The 18,056-nt window shown below is 49.9% G+C and overlaps 7 protein-coding genes across 7 annotated transcripts; 4 read left to right on the plus strand and 3 right to left on the minus strand.

Moving 5' to 3' along the window:
* Positions 1-903: 903 nt before the first annotated feature.
* On the minus strand, positions 904-1,949 carry VTN77DRAFT_4127 (uncharacterized protein; the record flags this gene model as incomplete). The annotated part of the gene is made up of 3 exons (XM_069420152.1): positions 904-1,340; positions 1,402-1,882; positions 1,947-1,949. 3 exons carry the CDS (start codon positions 1,947-1,949, stop codon positions 904-906), a joined length of 921 nt encoding a protein of 306 aa, XP_069281798.1.
* A 250-nt stretch (positions 1,950-2,199) lies between these two features.
* VTN77DRAFT_4128 (uncharacterized protein) lies at positions 2,200-2,465 on the plus strand (the record flags this gene model as incomplete). The annotated part of the gene is made up of 2 exons (XM_069420153.1): positions 2,200-2,242; positions 2,308-2,465. The coding sequence occupies 2 exons, from the start codon at positions 2,200-2,202 to the stop codon at positions 2,463-2,465; spliced, it is 201 nt and encodes a 66-aa protein (XP_069281799.1).
* A 318-nt stretch (positions 2,466-2,783) lies between these two features.
* VTN77DRAFT_4129 (uncharacterized protein) lies at positions 2,784-5,277 on the plus strand (the record flags this gene model as incomplete). The annotated part of the gene is made up of 3 exons (XM_069420154.1): positions 2,784-3,418; positions 3,471-3,531; positions 3,601-5,277. The coding sequence occupies 3 exons, from the start codon at positions 2,784-2,786 to the stop codon at positions 5,275-5,277; spliced, it is 2,373 nt and encodes a 790-aa protein (XP_069281800.1).
* A 1,877-nt stretch (positions 5,278-7,154) lies between these two features.
* VTN77DRAFT_4130 (uncharacterized protein) lies at positions 7,155-8,267 on the plus strand (the record flags this gene model as incomplete). Its single annotated transcript, XM_069420156.1, has 1 exon — positions 7,155-8,267. One exon carries the CDS (start codon positions 7,155-7,157, stop codon positions 8,265-8,267), a length of 1,113 nt encoding a protein of 370 aa, XP_069281801.1.
* A 1,085-nt stretch (positions 8,268-9,352) lies between these two features.
* Positions 9,353-12,047, plus strand: VTN77DRAFT_4131 (uncharacterized protein; the record flags this gene model as incomplete). Its single annotated transcript, XM_069420157.1, has 8 exons — positions 9,353-9,427; positions 9,527-9,550; positions 9,620-9,732; positions 9,820-10,283; positions 10,334-10,617; positions 10,674-11,102; positions 11,161-11,402; positions 11,477-12,047. The coding sequence occupies 8 exons, from the start codon at positions 9,353-9,355 to the stop codon at positions 12,045-12,047; spliced, it is 2,202 nt and encodes a 733-aa protein (XP_069281802.1).
* A 785-nt stretch (positions 12,048-12,832) lies between these two features.
* On the minus strand, positions 12,833-14,386 carry VTN77DRAFT_4132 (uncharacterized protein; the record flags this gene model as incomplete). Its single annotated transcript, XM_069420158.1, has 6 exons — positions 12,833-13,463; positions 13,520-13,637; positions 13,699-13,911; positions 14,011-14,090; positions 14,206-14,216; positions 14,318-14,386. The coding sequence occupies 6 exons, from the start codon at positions 14,384-14,386 to the stop codon at positions 12,833-12,835; spliced, it is 1,122 nt and encodes a 373-aa protein (XP_069281803.1).
* Positions 14,387-15,630: 1,244 nt separating this feature from the next.
* On the minus strand, positions 15,631-16,459 carry VTN77DRAFT_4133 (uncharacterized protein; the record flags this gene model as incomplete). Its single annotated transcript, XM_069420159.1, has 4 exons — positions 15,631-15,714; positions 15,782-15,822; positions 15,888-16,019; positions 16,087-16,459. 4 exons carry the CDS (start codon positions 16,457-16,459, stop codon positions 15,631-15,633), a joined length of 630 nt encoding a protein of 209 aa, XP_069281804.1.
* Positions 16,460-18,056: the final 1,597 nt, after the last annotated feature.

Genomic DNA, 18,056 nt, shown 5'->3' on the forward strand with positions numbered 1-18,056 from the left:
CCCGCGTCGCTGTTGGATCTTGCTCGACGATGTGATCGGGGCCGCGCTGACGATTCGGCTTGCGAATTCTGCGACTGTTCGTTCGGTGCCGGATCGCGCGCTCGAGTGGTCCCATGCTGTGCTGTCGTTGAATGCTGTTGCGCGAAGGAGGCGAATGAATTCGACGTGAGAGCCTGATGCGACTGGAATTTCCGCAGCTTTCGAGAAGACTGGACCGGCGGATTGTTCAGCTGCGACGGTGGCTTGGATGTCATGGTGGGCAAGAGAGCTCGTCCGGCAGGGACTCGATTTGGATGCGGACACTCTGGGCAAGGTAGCACTTTTCGCCTGCTCGAGAGCTGTGACAGGGGATGCCAGGGTGAGAGATCATTGTATGTCTGCTGCTGCTGGTTGTTGTAGCTGGGGAATAATAAGGATGCGGGGGCACGCGACGCGTTAGATTAGATTCATTGATGGTTGGTTGGCGTTCGGAAGGTGGCTGGACTGCTCACTGCTTATCCATGGATTTCTCCCTATTTATAGTTAGCGAACAACCCAGCCTTCCAGATTCCAACCAGTTGATTCTTCTTTCCCTCTCGTTCTGGCTTCTCGAGAAATTGCCTTATCGCATCTATCGCATCCATTAGCAACCATGCGGCTGCCAAGACCAGAGCCCTCTTTGCGAAGGCGGCAGTCGATTCAGATAAGGAAAGCAATTGATATCATTGATTAAAAGAAATTACATAGGAAGTCGATGCTTATTTCATAATTCATAACTCGAATACATGCAATAGATACATCAGGAACATCATCATAAATAGGCCAGACCCATGCCTAACCGATCAATTCAATCCCAAACTCCGTCGTCCGTATTCGTGTCGTTCGTATTCATACCATCCATTCCTTATCGTAATCATTCTGCTGTCAGCCCTTTGCCGTCGCTTTGTCGACGTTGTCGTTTCCGTTGCCATTATCCGCTCCGCCCATGATGCTGCTAACAAACTCCTGATACCGAAAGACGTCACCTCGCTTGACGCCATTCAATCCTCCCGTTCGGGCGCTCTTGCCCCCAAATGCCCTTCTGCCTGTGAATCCGCTGAGGACCTCATCAATCTCCTTCTCTGTCAGAGGACTTTCGCCGGCTTCCGGATTGGTGTGGAGCAGCGCATCCCGCAGCTCAGCAACATCTATCTGCCCACTGTCATCATCGTCGAAGGCGGCAAACGCGTTGAGAAGCTCCTTTTGGGATGATAGCGGAGCTAGGAGTGTGGAGAGCGTATTCAAAAACGTGGGTAGGTTCATGGTCTGGGCACCTCCGGCAGGAAAGTATTGCGAGGTTGCGGCCGACGATGAATCTTGACCTAATGGGAGGCAGTCAGCCATATAGCTGGAATCAGGAGAACTATCATGAAGAAGACTCACCCAAGTTCATAAGCACATCGGCAACATCGTCCCGGTTAATGCTGCCGTCATTGTCCCCATCCAGGACCTGAAAAGCCTCACGCATCTCCCTCAATTGCGCGGGCGGTAACCGTGTGAGAGCATCGTTATCCACGGGAGCCTGACGGGGGGATTTGGCTCCTGTCATGGGAGAAACACTGCCCTGTGCATTGGCGCCTCTTGTCGGGGAAGGTGCCGGTTCACGGAATTTGGGAGCTGCAATGCGTTCATTTGTAGCGCGTTCATCGTCACCCGACACTGCCTCTTCATCTTCTACTGTGTAAGACTGGCTTAATTTGCTGGGCGATTGGATCGGAGTATGGCCTTTTCCGGGGGAACTGGTTGGAGTGCTTGGCCGGATTGTTGCTGATGGTGAACTGGGCGAAGATTGTCTCCGGAAGGGGGATGCTCGTTGGGATCCGAAAGAGAGAGGAGATGGTTTATAGGGCGCATTATGGGTCGCCTGTTGTGGATTGTTCTGCTATTAGAATCACCGTCTTGCTGGAGGCCGAGTGTGATTTACTTACCATAGTAACCACGATGCGCCTGGAGATGGGAATTAAAGACAGAGCCTGATCGAATCTCTCATGGATTGAATTGGATATAGTGGTTCTGCCAGAGGATAGAACCAAATATTCGAATATCCACTTCCTCTCTTTAATCCGGGTATCTTCTTCGAATATCTTCGAATCACCATATGGCTGTACTACTGCACGTCAGAGATAACAATCGAGTAAACAAACAGAGCAAGTGCGCTCCGGGGCCGGCTGCACAGCCGCGATGGCAGCCTCTAATTGGCTACTGTCGGCCAAATTCACTCCAAGTAATTAAGTTGGTCCACGGACGATGATTGGTCTGCTGGGCACCAATTAACTAAAAATGGACCAGTCATGTTCCACAAGGCCGTTCGCGACTTTGGCTTCGCTGGCCTGTGCGATGCGGGATCGACGAAAGAATGGACGATGGAACAAGAGGCTGCGAGCCTGCGACGCCCCCTCGAAACAGGAGGCGTGGCCCAGGCCATCTCAATCGTCGTGAGCGATTGAATCAGTGCTGATTCTTTCTTATCGGCCTCCCTATCCGGAGTACGGAGTACGGAGTACCCCGTACATATATATGCTGCCCTGGCGGTGCATGGTGCATGTGCTGGCTGCAAGACTTGGCTGTACCCCGTACCTGGTACATGGTTCATCCTCCCCACCAAAAAAGGCTGCAGCTCTGGTACGCCGAATCCCCTCCTTTTTATCCCCCGTATTTAGATCTAATCCCTGGTTGTCGTGATAGGCAATTGTCAACGCCAGTCAACATTGGGGGAGTTAGGAGTATGAGTCCGTGACACAGCAGCACCCCTGGTAGTTTCCACGATGTCGACGGCGCTGCCCTTCCGAACCCCCGCAAATAACGTCCAACATGAGAGGAAACCTTCTCTCGGGTCGTTCCCGGCCTCTGGGACGTCGTCGGCGCATTCAACCAGCAATGGACTGCCCCGACTGTCCCCTGCAACCTCTTTCTTGAAAAGATCTCCGAGCCATTCGCGACCCCTACAAGCATCCGGCCGACCACGACGATACAAGTCCCAATATCCCCGCGATTCCTCCGAGCGCCATGTCGAATACATTCTGGTGGCCTCCTTTCACATCGACAGGGGGCCAATCATGGAACATCAGTATCCAGTTCCAATTAGTGGCGATGAGAGTATGCTGGCAGAACTGATGCTTCCCGACCAGACTCATGTTCGGAGTCAGGACTGGACGATTTTCTTCTTGCATAAGGATACGGGGTCCGATGAAGAGGACGAGGCGCAAGGTGCCAACAAGAAACGGAAGAAGAAACGAAAGACGGGGAGTGCGGGCGGTGATCATCACGAAGATAGCGGGCAGGAGGAAGACTCGAGCACAGAGACGGATGAGAGCACTGACGAGGACGACGGCAGTGAAGGTCCTCCCCTGATGTATGTATTGAATTTGGTAAATACGAAACAGGATAATACTGTTAGGCGGTATGTCTCCCCTCCTCCTTCTGGACCTGCTGTGCGCGGCTGACGAGAATAGGGGTGCCGTTGTCAAAGCAATGGCAATATGCACGCGCCATTCATTTCTTCATATATATAAAGTGAGTCCATCCATTCCACATTCCACAAATGTGCAGCCCGGAAACGATCATGGAGCTGACCCGACGCAGCCATTACTACTTCTCGCCCTGGAGGACTATTTCAAATCACCGTATCCAGAGACGCTGGCCACTCTCTACAATGCTGTGAACGCCATGGACCTTTCACTCATGCCCCGACTGTCTCTGCTCGAGCGGAGCATCCTGCAAGCCAGCGATTCGAAAGACATGTTTATCGAGAAATTTGAACGTATGATCCAACAGCGCCTGGAAGACGAAGCCGCTGAAACGGACCAGGAGTCTTCGCCGCCTGGGAAGCCTCGCTATACGCCGCCGCGAGATACTCACGAGTTCGAATCCAAAGTCATCTACAACGAGATCCCCATCCCCGTGAAGGTTCCCACCGCCATCTGGCCGGAGACAGTAGGCGATTTCTCCCTGATCAAGCTGATCCAGACTTTTGCGACTCCGCATGCGACCTCCCCTCAACCCTTCGCGCTTCATCCGCACCTCACGACGAGTGGGGCTTATACTCATCCGATTATCGTGCTCGTCAATGCCATGTTGACCCAGAAGCGGGTCGTATTTCTCGGGCACAATTGCCCATCCGGTGAAGTGGCAGAGGCCGTCCTGGCGGCATGTGCGCTGGCGTCGGGTGGAATTCTGCGAGGATTTACTCGGCATGCGTTCCCCTATACCGACTTGACCAAGATCGACGATCTTCTCAAGGTTCCTGGATTCGTGGCGGGGGTTACGAACCCAACCTTTGCCAACCATCCAGAGTGGTGGGATCTACTTTGTGACCTACCCACCGGTCGGATGAAAATCAGCAGCCGCATCGAACCAGCCCCGGTCACCGAGGGATTGCTGTACTTCCAACAGCAGGGTATCAATTTATCCGCGAACCAGTCTGGGGGATCCAACGCCAACGCGGATCCCACGGGCGACACGGCTTTTATGGAGGACATCATGCGGAGCATCACCCAGCGTCACGGGGAGGGAGCCATCCGGGCCAAATGGCGCGCCTACATTCAAAAGTTCACCCGCATTGCTGCCGCCTTCGAGGAGACCGTCTACGGAGCATCGGCCCTGTACGTCATCGGACCGGGAGAGGATCCGTCGAGCCCGAGTGGCGCCAAATCCGACCCCTCGGATCCGGCGTCACTTCGGGGTCATGGTTATGTCTGGCCAGATGAAGCCTCAAAAATGCGGGAGTTGGCGGCGAGCGTCTCGCGCATCGAAGGCTGGCGCAATACGCGATCCTACTATGCTTTTATTCAGGACGTCGCCTCCTCGTACCACGCATCGGGGCCGATCAAGTCGCTGGACCTGCAACACCATCACGACCGGTTACGATCCTTGAAACTGTCCCATGAGGAGAGCGGAGCCATCTACCTGGCCCTGTCGCATGCGGTGAAAGATTATGCGGGGATCTGTCAGCTCCTCACTGTCACCCCCGAAAGTCAGGCGGGGTTGTTTTATATCAGCTTGGGGCTCTTCCATCCGGACGTGACCGTTCGCGAAGCGACCGTGGACCTGCTGGATCGGATCGCAAATCACGAGGCCGGGCGACATTTCTGGAACCATCTCGGGCGGTTCGCGAAGTTGGCGTACTTCCGCGTGAAGCGCGAGAAGGAGGCAGTCACGAGTCCTGCTGTCAGTCAGGGCAGTCCTTTTGGTGGCCAGGTCGGCCAACAACAGAGCCTCGTGGGCGTGGCCCTAGGGGATGTCCCACAGCGAAGGAGCTAATCTGGCGTCGGCCATCTGTCAAGATACTACCTATATATCAGTATATATCTCTCATTCTATATTCTTGAATCTACTTTTCATCGTCCTTCTGATATGTGGAATGATTCCTTTGATTCTGTTACCATCATTTATTCAAAATTTTCTCGACAGGCTTCTTGTGGGAAACCCAATTTTTCCATTTCGTGTATAGGCATCCTTGTCTTATTCTAGCTCGTTCACATTGGCTTGAGCTTTGTCGTCTTTTTTTTTTCTTTTCTTGGGATATAAGATTTTTATATTGTTGGTGTTCTGGACGGATAGATCATTTGAGATTCAGGATCTCGCCCTATCTGTCGCTTTTGTCATGTCTATGGGAATAGGTTTCTTTAAGTGATCGCGACAGTGTCAGTGTATGGATCTGTTGATCGAGATCGGCATGATTGCCCCTGTCCATGACCCCATGTGATGGCGTTTGTGAGATAAGGCTGGCCCTTCGTACAGTGCAACGATGCACGACAGTTATAATTAGTAGTTTCACAACTTTAACCCCCTCCCAGTTGCGCCTCCAGGAGGTCTGTTCGTCGGACGGAGATACTCTTTCCCGCCATTGAACGAGAATTAGTGCACGCTCTAGGTTATGATCAGCGATCAATGGTCTCGCCCCTCCATCGACCTTGGCTGCTCCTTCCTCCCCAGTGTCTCCACAGCGCCATCGCGGACCAACCAACTACTGCAAATCATCCTCTTCCCTATCAGCTCCTTCCTTGGCCATCCTCGTGGCGTCGCCAACGCACGCATCACACAGCACTGTCGCTTGTTAAGCATCAGCTACGCGGTTTCTCTACGAGACGACAGGCATCTTGGACGATGCTCTTCGACTCCGACACGTCTCCAGTCCACCGTCATTCCGTGATGTCTTTGATTCTTCCAGTTTCGATGGCTGGCTACCGTCTCCGCCTACCTAGATACGGAGTATTCCGTACAGCCATACATCATGCACATTGGCTGGAACGTTTCAAACCCCTGAACGGCTGAACCGCAAGTCATGCTGGGCGCCTAATTCATCCCTGGCACCCTGGCTCGCGACTCGGGAGACTCGAGCTTAAAAAAACGGTGAATAAAAAAGCTTTTGACTTTTTACTGAAGTAACAATGGTGCCCCTGCCAAGCAAGAAACGCCATTCCCCTTTCCGCTTAGCAGTCGTCTGTCGATAACTCGAGATCTGACCGGTTTACCTCGTTGGCTAGGCCCAGTCTTAATTCCCAAGAATAACATGCAGTAGTGTGCCCGAGTCCCCGCTTCGTCTCGATCGTGAGAACGGGGTCAGTGCCCACTCCTGATATTAAATTTGACGGCCCACCGGCCTACTTTCGATGCGACTGCGGGTAGTATAAAAAGATCGTGCTGCGTGCAGGCGACTGCAAGGTCCCGAATTCTTGCCGTCGCGTGTTGAGGAGGCCGTTTGGGGAACGCAAGGGGACGGAATTTTTCAACGACGTTTGGGGACGCAGCTTGCATTGTCACCAGCGTGTCGCCGCTCAGCCTCCAGGGCTGAAACGCGCCAACATCCATCCCCTACGGCAGCGTGCGGTTCGAAGTATCACAATATGCGGTTGCCGTCTTCCCCGTAGGAAGAGAAAAGAGACACTATCGCAAAGTGGCCTTCTTTTGTGAATAGAAGCGTCGTCAACTGCCAGTTCTTGCGATTCAACGTGACTGTACCGTTCAAGGCTGGTCTCTCCCTCGTGGATGGACCGCGCTGTCATGCTTGACGAACCGCCTCGACCTTATTTTCCTCCATAGTCTCGTCTAGGACTAAGTCACTCGTTTTTATTACACTAAAAAACCCAATAAACCACTCGATCGTTTACAGTTATTCTTCTCTTCCTTCCACAGTCATGGCGCGATCTGGATGTTCACGGCCCAGCCGGCGGGGCTGGACGCTCGACAATTTTACCCGACCACCGCTTTTCACGTTAATATCCCTAATTCTGCTCGGTTATTGTTGTTCAATCGTTCGTGCCTTGGAGAATTCTGTTGGCGATCCGTCTGAAGTTGCGGAGGGGAACATGGTTGCTCGATCGGACGAGATCATCGCTGATCGGCGGTATCCACCGTCCATCCCACGTGAAGCATCGAACGCCAATGCCAATGAGATCGACGTCGATGTCTTGGTCGCTAATGGTGAGGACAAGCGGGACACTGACGATGGATCTCTCCGCGAGTTGACACCAACTGCTGTTAAACGCTCGTCGTCGTCCTCGACGTCTGCAGACTCGGCGTTTCCCAGCCCGTTTGAGACTTTGGGAAATAACTTCACCACAACGAGCTGCCCCCAGTTCTTCGCCAATTTCCTCGACGATTCTACCTTCAAATCCTGCTATGCCATCTCCCTGCTCCTCCAGAACTCCAATTCCTTCTTCCAAGCGTTGCACTCGGCAGTCTCCCTAGACCAGATAGTCGAGACATCCTGCTCAGCCAACTTGAGCACGTGCTCGGCTTACATGTCGAAACTGGCGTCGGATCTCATCAATAAAGACGCGTGTGGACAGGATTATAGTCTGGGAAATCCACTCGTGGTGCAGGCGTACACAGGAATGCTCGCCTACGAGCCCATCTACCACGCCACCTGTCTCAAGGATCCCTCGACGGAGAACTTCTGCTTCACAGAGGCCGCCATGAACGAGACCAATGTCACAGACTACTATGTGTACTTTTTGCCTCTGGGCATGCCTCTTCCGGGCTCGAGCCGGCCAACCTGCAACGAGTGCTTACAAGCGACCATGGAGGTCTTCATGCAAAGAGCCCTGATCAAGGGACAGCCTCTCACACAGACGTACATACCGGCTGCCGAGCAAATCAATCTTGGCTGCGGTCCAGACTTTGTCAACGCAAGCGTCAAAGTTGGAATCAAGTCTGCTTCCGCAGGCAGTCTGACGAGAGATCCACCGACCGTCACATTTTTCTTGGGATACGCATTGCTTTTCAGCGTGGCGCTTGGGATTCTATGATTGATGGCTACAGTTACGTTTGTTGATCTTTCACTCTCCCTGTACGCGTACTTTACATGGATTACCACCCTGATTCTAACCAGCGGAATATTCTGAGTTGGTACATAATGTTATTTTCTAATCTGTCCCTACTCGTCTACGCCTTTCTCCACCCTCTTTCTATCCTCACTGACTCCTGATCATCTCTCCTACCTTCACTTTATCTTCATTCTCCTTCCCTCCTTGATATTTCTTGTTTCTTCTCTTCTACTTCTTTTCCAGATGGTTAGAAAATTTTTTTCTCCTAACAGGCTATTTTCAACGACTTCATTGATTCTACATAGACCATTGCTGTTTTTGTTAGAAATGGATCATGATTACGCAAGCAAAGGGTGGATTATTGTTGTCGCAATTTCCCTTTGGAGATATTGAATGAGATTAATTCAGTTACTAAAAAGCATCCATTACTATCGTATGTACTGTACATATATTCTGAATTGTGTTGGTCTTGTTCTTGTCTAGAGTGTATGTACTATCCATCCACCAGTCATCATTCTCACCGGAGCGGAAATGATGAATAGTAGCATCCATGGATCGATCCATGATGAAACAGGAGTTTAGGTAGTTATCCGTGGGTGATGTAGATGTGGTGTACCGTAAAATTACACTACCTTAGGTGCAGGTAGATGCCTTAGTCACCCTGGAGTGGAGGTACAGATGCTGGACACCTCAGGCATAAAAGCTGACCTGACCCAACCTGACCAGACCAAACCCTCACTTTGTTCGAACTCACCATGCAAAAACATGAGAGCGGAGAGGTCAGAAAATCAGCAGTTTTTGATGCGAGGTTTCTGGGTCACGTGCAACTTCCTATATAGGCTATTCAAATATCACGTACCGCCTACTTGCTATGGGATAGTATAGGACACCGCCTTTGGATTTTGCTGGCAGAATGGAGGTATCTGATAATCGTTCGGGAGCCGAGGGTTCCGAGGCATCCATGCCATCGCCGCGACACTACTGCCCCTTCTTGCGGCCATTGCTACAAACTACAGACGCAATTCTCGTGTCTAAACGATTCCCGGGATCCGTCTGTTTCCAGAGCAATGGATCAAAGCGGCAGTGAGGCGGAGAGGGGAGATGATAGTCGATCCCAGCAGAACGTTCCCTCTTGGCGGGCAGTATGCATGCTCCAGCTCCATTCTTATCTTGTTTGCCATATTATATTAGTTAGTATCATATGTCTATGTCAGTGCTAACGCAGATTACTCCCTCTTCAGTGTGATAACTGTCGGATGAGAAAAGTGTGTGCTCCCTCCGTTTTTCTTTCCAGACTGGAGAAAATATAGTATATGTCGATTGACGGATTCAAGATCAAATGCGATAAAAGATCGCCTTGCTCAAACTGTCGAGCATCTAATACCGTCTGCCGCACGGCGAATCGACCGAAAGAACACCGTCAGAGGATTCTGATTTCAAGCCAATAGTATGCAGTACCTCACTTTTTTGAAATTTTCCATAGAAATGTTTCTTTTCTTTTTCTTTGCGCTCTTTTCTGCTGACGCTGTCTCAGTGAAAAGAAGATTGAAGCCATCGAAAGCCGCTTGGCAAGAATCGAGGTCCTCCTTCAGAATCTCGCTGCTCATTCTGCGGCGATCCCCTCACGGCCGTCTGTCACTCTGAGTCCGTCGTATTCCCAGCAGGAGATCCTGTCCTCGTCAGCAGGACCTGCAGAACGCAACAGCTCCGCTACGAAGACGAACACGGCCTTCGAAGGAGATTCGTCGCTGCGGGCGCATTCGATCCATGCGAGCCGCGTCTTTGAGCATGCCATGAACAACGATGTTCTGGTTGACCGCAGCCCGGAGATGCAGGAAGCGCTGACAGCGTTGCGAAACCTGATTGAGAAACAACATGCGCTGTCGATAAATCATGACTGGCGGTTTCCGAACCACCAGGGGAATGTCGCGCTCGACCTGTCCTCGGTGAAGATGCCTTCCATGGCGTCTGTTGTATCTCTCCTACGTCTCTGCAAGGGTAATCGTTACCGAGGAGCAAGTTTACAGAGTGATTGCTGACTTCACCAGAATCGCACAACTTTTTAGATCTCCCTTTTCTTGACTTTGACCAATTCAACGAGCTGTGCAAAAAGGTCTACTTTGCCGTTGAGGACTATTCTCTTGCCACATTTACATTGGTGAACGGAGGCCTCTACTATCTTTTCTTGGAAGTGGGCATGTTGCGGGGACGAAGCGTTCCCGAGTCGCAAGAGAGCGCGGCGATATGTCGCGCGAATTTCGAGTACGCCCTGGGCAGATTCGATATCTTTACTGCGCCGACGTTTGAAAATATCCAGGCACTGCTTCTTGGCGTAAGTGGCCATACCTCGCCTTCCCCCGATTTGTTTTTCTGTCACTGACTCAACAGGCTTCCTACGCCATCGACATATCGCGGCCGTCTCTGTGCTGGGCCCTCACATCGACTGCCGCCCGACTGTGTCAGACTCTGGGCTATCACCGATCTGTGGAATCACCAGGCGATCGCAAGTTGGACATTCAACTGAAGAAGAGGATGTTCTGGTACACTTACATCCTGGACAAGAGCCTTTCCCTGCGACTGGGTCATTCGTCAACACTGCAGGACTTTGATATCACTCTTGACTTACCGGAGCTGTCTCCAGATTCCCGATTGGGCATGTGGGAAGTAATGTACCAGCACTGGATCCGGATCGGGCGGTTTCAAGGGCGGATATACGAGGAGCTGTATTCGCCGCAAGCATTATCAGGGTCGGACATCCCGCGGAGAGCAAAAGCGATTATATCAGATATGCAGATGTGGTACAGAGAGATATTAGAGGTGTGTATAGGGACAAAGTTTTTGTCTCGTTTGCTAACATGCATTTTGTCTCTCTCAGATTGATCCCTCGCGAGCGTATAATCCAGTGTACTACGAAGCGGCGATCACGTCATGCGAGATCATGTACTACTCTCTCCTGACGCTAGCTTATCGGACTATTCCCCCAGGGCCGATGGACAGCTCGACGATTTTCAGCAACGATTGCATCGAAACGGCTCGATCGGCGCTGAAAGCACATCAGCGCAACTCGGAGCGATACAAAGACAGCAACAGCTATATTTGGCATGGTTACATTTCTTGGTTAGTTGACTTTTACACAGCAGTATGAGAAACCTTTTGCACGAGACTAACGAGGTTATTGGGGATTCATGCAGGATCCTCATGAACTGCCCCTTCACCCCCTTCATGGTTCTGTTCTGCCACACCATCGCGACCGCTGATCTATCCGACCTCAAACGCCTCGGCGACTTTGTCTCCTCTCTCCAATCAGCCAGCGAGGTGGCAGAGGCAGCGGAGAAATTCCGTCGTCTGTGCCATGTCTTTCACCGCGTCGCGGAGCTGTACATTGACGCGAAGATGAAGCAGCAGCAGCAAGTTTCTCCTTGTCTTGGTGGACCCACGACAGCCGACCACCAAAACATGGGTAGTAGCCGGGGTACTGGTGCTGGTACTGATCCTGCGACTACGACCACGGTCCCGTATCCGGTGGTCGATGATCTCGAACCGTATCTCAGCGCGTTAGGCTTCCCTAACCCGGCGGCAGCAGCAGCTATCAACGGGGATCCGACAGGGATGGCAGCAACAGCAGACTTTGACTCAGGCTTCACAGGGGATTCGATGTCGCTAGGGAACTGGTTCGCGGGCAACGTCAATATTATGTCGCTGTTGGAGACGGATCTGTCGGGTATCAGTCCGGGAAATGCAAATACGCAGCTTTCTTTTTGATTGATCTATGTATGTATGCAGGCGAGAACCAGTACGAAGTTATGGTGGGATTGTACGAGTAGGTAAGTAGCATGGACTGTACAGTATAGTCTATACGCTATACGCACTTAAAAGTCATTAGATTACACTATTCTACCTAGATATTCTATTCTTTCTATAGAACTGCTACTTTCCAAGGTTGCTTGTAGCGCAGCTGAGCTCATTGTGAAGGGTAGGGTAGGGTAGGTGAGCACCTGTTTGTACAGTACATATATAGGCTATTGGAAGTGTGTGGACAGTACATGTACATGTAGATATCAATTAATTGCAGAAGATCGATCGATGACTATGAATCTACAGTAGTAGTACGATATTTCTTTCTTTCTTGCAGTCTAGATGGGTCATCCAATCTAGTCTAGATAGTATGTACTGTATGGTAGATACAGACCACCACACCTTCTGTTTTGCCTTGCTTTCCTTTCCTTTCCTTCCCGATGAGTTAGGAACAAAAGCCGTATGTATGTACTGTATTATGTATCTATCCATTCTATCGATACACTCATTCACTCGAGGCCTCAGCTTTGGAAGTAGAAAAGAAAAGAAAAAGTCATGCACATACTCACGTCCTCCCACACGCATATTCCTATTTATGTGTTCCAATCACGAGTTTAATTCAGTTCATTTCAGGTCAGGTCAGTTCTATTTCCCGAATTTTGTTGAATATGGATTGTTGCTCGACCGGAGTGAACTGACGGACTGGACGGAACACCAATCATTATGTATAACATAATGTATCTGGGTTATCTTCAGGATAATCTATCGTCAACTCGCCACTCCTGCACTCGAAACTCAACCACCGGATTGCGCAGCAGGTTCACGTTCCGGATGAGTCGGACCTCGCTCGCCTTTGTCCGGCGGAGATGCTCCCGTTTCTGCCTTTCCTCGCTGCTCGTGGTGTCGTCAGCTTCAATACCTGCTGCAGCTGCCGCTGCAAGCTCGGCACTGCGCGCCTCCAGCGTCTTTTCTAACACCGAGTGCATGCTGGCGAGCACCCTCTCCGTAGCCTTAGCGAGCGGGAGCTCTGTCGGGGAGACGTCGTCTGGCGACACCCAGGAGCGGGTATTGCGCAGGGCTGGATCCGCCGAAGCAGAAAAGACGGCCTCCCGCAGTCGCGCCACCGTCAGGGCGGCAAACATGTCCCCCGTCCCGCTGAAGAAGCAGTCCAGCGCGGGCACGTCGACGCGGAACAGCCGTGGCGAGCCGTCGGAGCGGGTCGTCGAGCCGATAATTGTCAGCGTAGAGGGCGGTGTCGATGAACCCAGATTCGACAGCTGAACCGATGTGACTACCACATGGGGCACGGAGTATGTCTTGTGAATGGCGGTAATGGCATCTGCGAGGTCTTTCAAAGAGGAGATTTTGATTCCAGAGAGAAGTCTGTGGAGTTAGACGTAAGTAGAGAAAGGATAGAAGGTAAGGGGGAAGCTACTCACTCCGCTTCGAACTGATTCGGTAGTATCAAATCTGCATGGCGGATTATCTTCTTGTACGCTGGCACCACATCCTCGTTAACATAGAGACGGCCCTGATCGCCCATCACAGGATCCAGGACTGTCAATAGAGTCAGTCGACATTTCTTCCAAACATTCCAGTCAGACGAGGCAGTACTCACTCCAGAAGAACGACCCGGGCTGCTTCTCCGCCTTGCGCTGCAGATCCAGCCCGATCTCGCCGACGGCCTCGACGGCTGCCGCGCTGGGCGTGTACCCCGATAGCAAGACATCAAAGTCGGTCAGGTCGCTCTGACAGAGACCTTGATAGAGGTCGCGGATCTCTTGTGCGCTTGTCCTGGTGCCTTTGAACTGTTTATATCCGGTGTGGTTGCCTTGAGTCTGTTGTCAGTCCGTCATTATTTGAAAGGATGCAATAAAATAATCTCCAGCCAGAGTTCGTCAGATTGCTGACAAGACAGGTTGGTACTCACTAAAATGAACCGTGTTTATTGCTGCAACTTCACATCCCAAAGATTGCATGACAAACGTGGCCATTGTGTTTCCGACATATCTGAACACAATCAGTACATACCACCGTCAAGCAGGATGATGATTAAAATTCAGCCAAGAGAAATCGACATCAGAGAGGTAGAAGTTGTCCAGAAATGATATGGTGTATCACGCACCCATAGGCAACCTATTTTATCAGCGTCAGCATCAGGCTCCGTCCAGGAATTGCAATGAATTGTAATGGTTGGTATGTGGTATGTACGTAATTATGTAATTATTCCTACTCACATGGCTGGCTATGGCAAGGACTTTGGTCTCCGGGACCAGCGACTGCTCCTCTGACGACGACGACGACATCGGGACAGGGGATGGTGTGCGAGTTGGCCAGGCAGGAATAATCGAGTATGATAGGCCTCTCCCACTAGTTTTTTGGTTCTTCTTCTTAAGACTGGTTAGGTTGCAGAACAGACGAGACCGACGGATCGGATTGATTGGATGAGACGAGACGAGATGATCAAACAGCAAATGCAAGAGAGAAACTGCACATGCACAGATCTATCTTTCTCACTAGGAAAAAGAATGCACTCCTCGCGTGATGTGACTGGACTGACAGTCCATGCATGCAACCACTGCCTAGCTGCCTATCGATCGAAAATCTGCGATAATAATAGCTTCCCCTCTGGTCGGAGTTAATGCCGCCCTGAAGCGGGGTGAGGGGTACCCTTACGTAGCTATCACCGTTTGGGTAAAGCTTCCCCACAGTATCCCGAATCCTCAATCATGATTGGTTTGATCAATACACCTGATTGCTATGCCGTGCTGCTTGTTAAGGATGCTGCTTTAATGTCTGCATTTGCAGTGCTGCGATTTAGAGGCGATTACAGGTTAGTAATTTGATGGTGATAGAAATATGCACTGTATTGTAGTGGCAGTGTATTCGCTTAGTATCATAAGCATCCCACAGATGCTGTGAAAGTGATAAATATAGATCAGATCTATCTGCATATCTATTTGAAATGCTCTATATTGCCGAGATTTTATGAAATCCTCCGTTTAATGAGGGCGAAAAAAGAAAATAGCTTTATATGGTTTTACCATTTAAACTTCCTACCGCATACAGATACCTTGGTCATTAAGATCTAAAGACAGAAATGGAATGGAATAAATACTCTTTACTCCTAACTATATATATGTCCTGCCTGTGCATTGATCTCCAATAGTATGGCATTATCGATAAAGTACCTGCAATAGATAGAAATGAATCTAGAGGTATAGGACTCTAGTCTAAGCTGGCAGAACAAATGGTATCTGGCTACCAGTTTCTATGTTTCGCTCAATGATTTTCGACTCAATTGAACCAGAAACCTATCTGACCTCCCTCATAACCATCATTTCATGACATGAGGTCATTAAGAACTACCTAAGCTAGGTAGGTACCATGTTTGATATTATTCTAGTCAAACAAGAAGATTCAGTGTCCAAGAATCAGTCAATAAACGCCCTCCCATCTATTCAAGTTTTGGTCTGACGTGGAACCTTTCGAAAGGATAGGAGCGAGAGATATCGTATTCTGACGTATCAACCTTCAATGCTGGATGATTCTATTTACCGGTACTGCCAAAACCGCCCGCACCACGGATGCTTTCTTCGAGTTGGTCGACGACCACGACTTCAGGAGTGTAGATCTAGAAAATAGGATTGACAATCAGAAAACGTACACACGAAAGTTAATGATGACTTGACTTGACTTACCCTCTCCAGAACGAGCTGGGCGATTCGGTCTCCTTCTTTGACTATTCGCATCGGACAAGTCGTGTTAGTCAAGATACATAATCCATCAACGCTGGGCAAACCATACCAGTGAAGTCCTCGTCCGAAAAGTTGAACAGCAACACCTTGACTTCCCCCCGGTAGTCGGCATCAATGACACCGGCGCCAGTGTCGATAAAGTTCTTGGCTGCAAGACCGCTGCGGGGAGCGATACGGCCGTCTTCAACGATCATCAGCATACTGCATGTATTTTATACTATCAGGAGCTACTGTGGGATTTCACTCACACGTCCCCTCAGGCACCGCAATCGCCAATCCCGTATCCACCAATCCCTTGCCCTTGGCCGGGATCACGGTGTCCTTCGCGCTGTAGAGATCGTATCCCGCCGCAAAGGCCGAGCCACGGGTGGGTGCCCGAGCCGACTCGGTCAGCTTCTTCACCAGCAGCGGAGGAGTAGGCTGCGAGATCGAGGTCACGGCGGTGCCATTGGAGGAGGCCATGACGGAGGCAATGCTTGTAGAGGTCCCGTTCTCGGCGGCGTCGGTCTTGGATCGCTTGGGGAGGGGAGAGGCTGGAAGAGACGGTGGTTCGTGGGAGGCGGCTGTAGCGGTAGCGGTAGCTGTAGCAGGTTCGGGAGGCGGAGTGGTCTGCTTGGTCATGATAGTTGCGAGAGGTCACAGCAGCCTCAATGGGATGTCTATGTAGGTCTTCTCACCCCTTGAGAAAGATTATCACTGGTATACGGAGTACTCCATACTGCAACGCGTCTACCGAGGCGGTGAGCGACGCGCATCGCGTCCCACTTTCTGCGTAAGCTGCCAATCAATCCCGAAATGGTGTGTTTGTCAGCTTTGACTGGGGAGGGTTAGCCCTAGCTTCCGCCTTAAAATAGTAATTCGACGAGAGCTCCAGCATCATGCATATCGACCACTAATCAATCAAATGATGATTTATCATTGCTCTTTATGGTATCTGCTGTTTGTTGGGTCTAAGACTGCATAGTTGTTGTACCAATCATTACCTATATGCCTGTTGGTCAATCCTCCAAACGTCTAGGTTGAGTCAGTGCCAACGTACTACATGACTCAATTTGAAGGTTATTTGCTCCATGCGATGGCCCTATGCCATCTTCCTTTCTTGATTTTGTGTCTAACAGACAACAACGGTCCTTGATGGCTTTCGCTGTTGGTACAACAGTGCTGTTCCCGACAGTGATAACATTGTTGACTTCTCTTGAGCTGAGGCGATGTTGGGTTGTAAGACCACTCCAGCCCTCACCCACCTCTCATCATGGAGAGGCTGAAACTAGCAGATGTGAGTCAGGACCTGGCAATAGTATATAAATTACCGGTTGCTGTGTTGGCCTTTATCATAGCTTAAATTACTTGTTGTGCAGGCATTAGTTTTCTTTCCTATCAGTTATCTCAAATATATAGATAGATAGACAGAGAGAGGGAGGGAGGGAGAGATCCACCCATTTATAGAATTCCCCCAATTCCCAAAGCTGCAGGAGCAGTAAAGTAAGACCTTACATTTCAATTCAGTTATTTATTCCCTGATCAATGAGCGGATTTGCAGTCTAAGAAAACTTTTAAATTTCAAGACTTTTAGTCTTTTCTGAAGAGTTAGTTGTCCCCATCATAGTACTATTTATTTCTTTTCCCCTGATTCATAAATATATCTAGTAGAAAAAAAAAGAAAGAGAGAGAGAGAGAGAATTTAATACTAGCTGCAATGTACCAAGTCTTTCTTATCATATCCACTATCTCTATATTATATGTAGGAAAAAAAAACTTAACTTCCATTTTGCACACTATCATGTGGCTCTAACAAGCAATGTATATACATATATATTGGAAGCATATATACCATAGCAAATTCATGAAATCTGCTTATCCCCTATTAGCAAGAGATATATGAATTAGCAAAGGGCACTATATCTCTTACTAGTAAGAAAAGTATTATATATCAGGCTATATAAGGGATACGCATTGGTGAGGGAGACAAAATATTACTAAGGGATAGGTATGTACTGTACCTATGGCAAGGACTAATATGTATAAGAAAGGAATATAGGTAGGGAGCCCACCTGGAAAGTAGACAACTACTACCTAATGATAATAGTGAAGAGAATATTGTAAGGAATTATTTTTATTGGTCTATCAATCTACCTACCTATTTCACTCAAACAGTGAGTAAGGATATCTCAAAGTCAATCTCCCAGTCCACCTCCCAATCACAAATTCAACTCGCCTC

This window comes from Rasamsonia byssochlamydoides (assembly GCF_041956645.1).
Source record: "Rasamsonia byssochlamydoides strain NRRL 3658 unplaced genomic scaffold VTN77scaffold_3, whole genome shotgun sequence".
NCBI classification, from domain to species: domain Eukaryota; kingdom Fungi; phylum Ascomycota; class Eurotiomycetes; order Eurotiales; family Trichocomaceae; genus Rasamsonia; species Rasamsonia byssochlamydoides.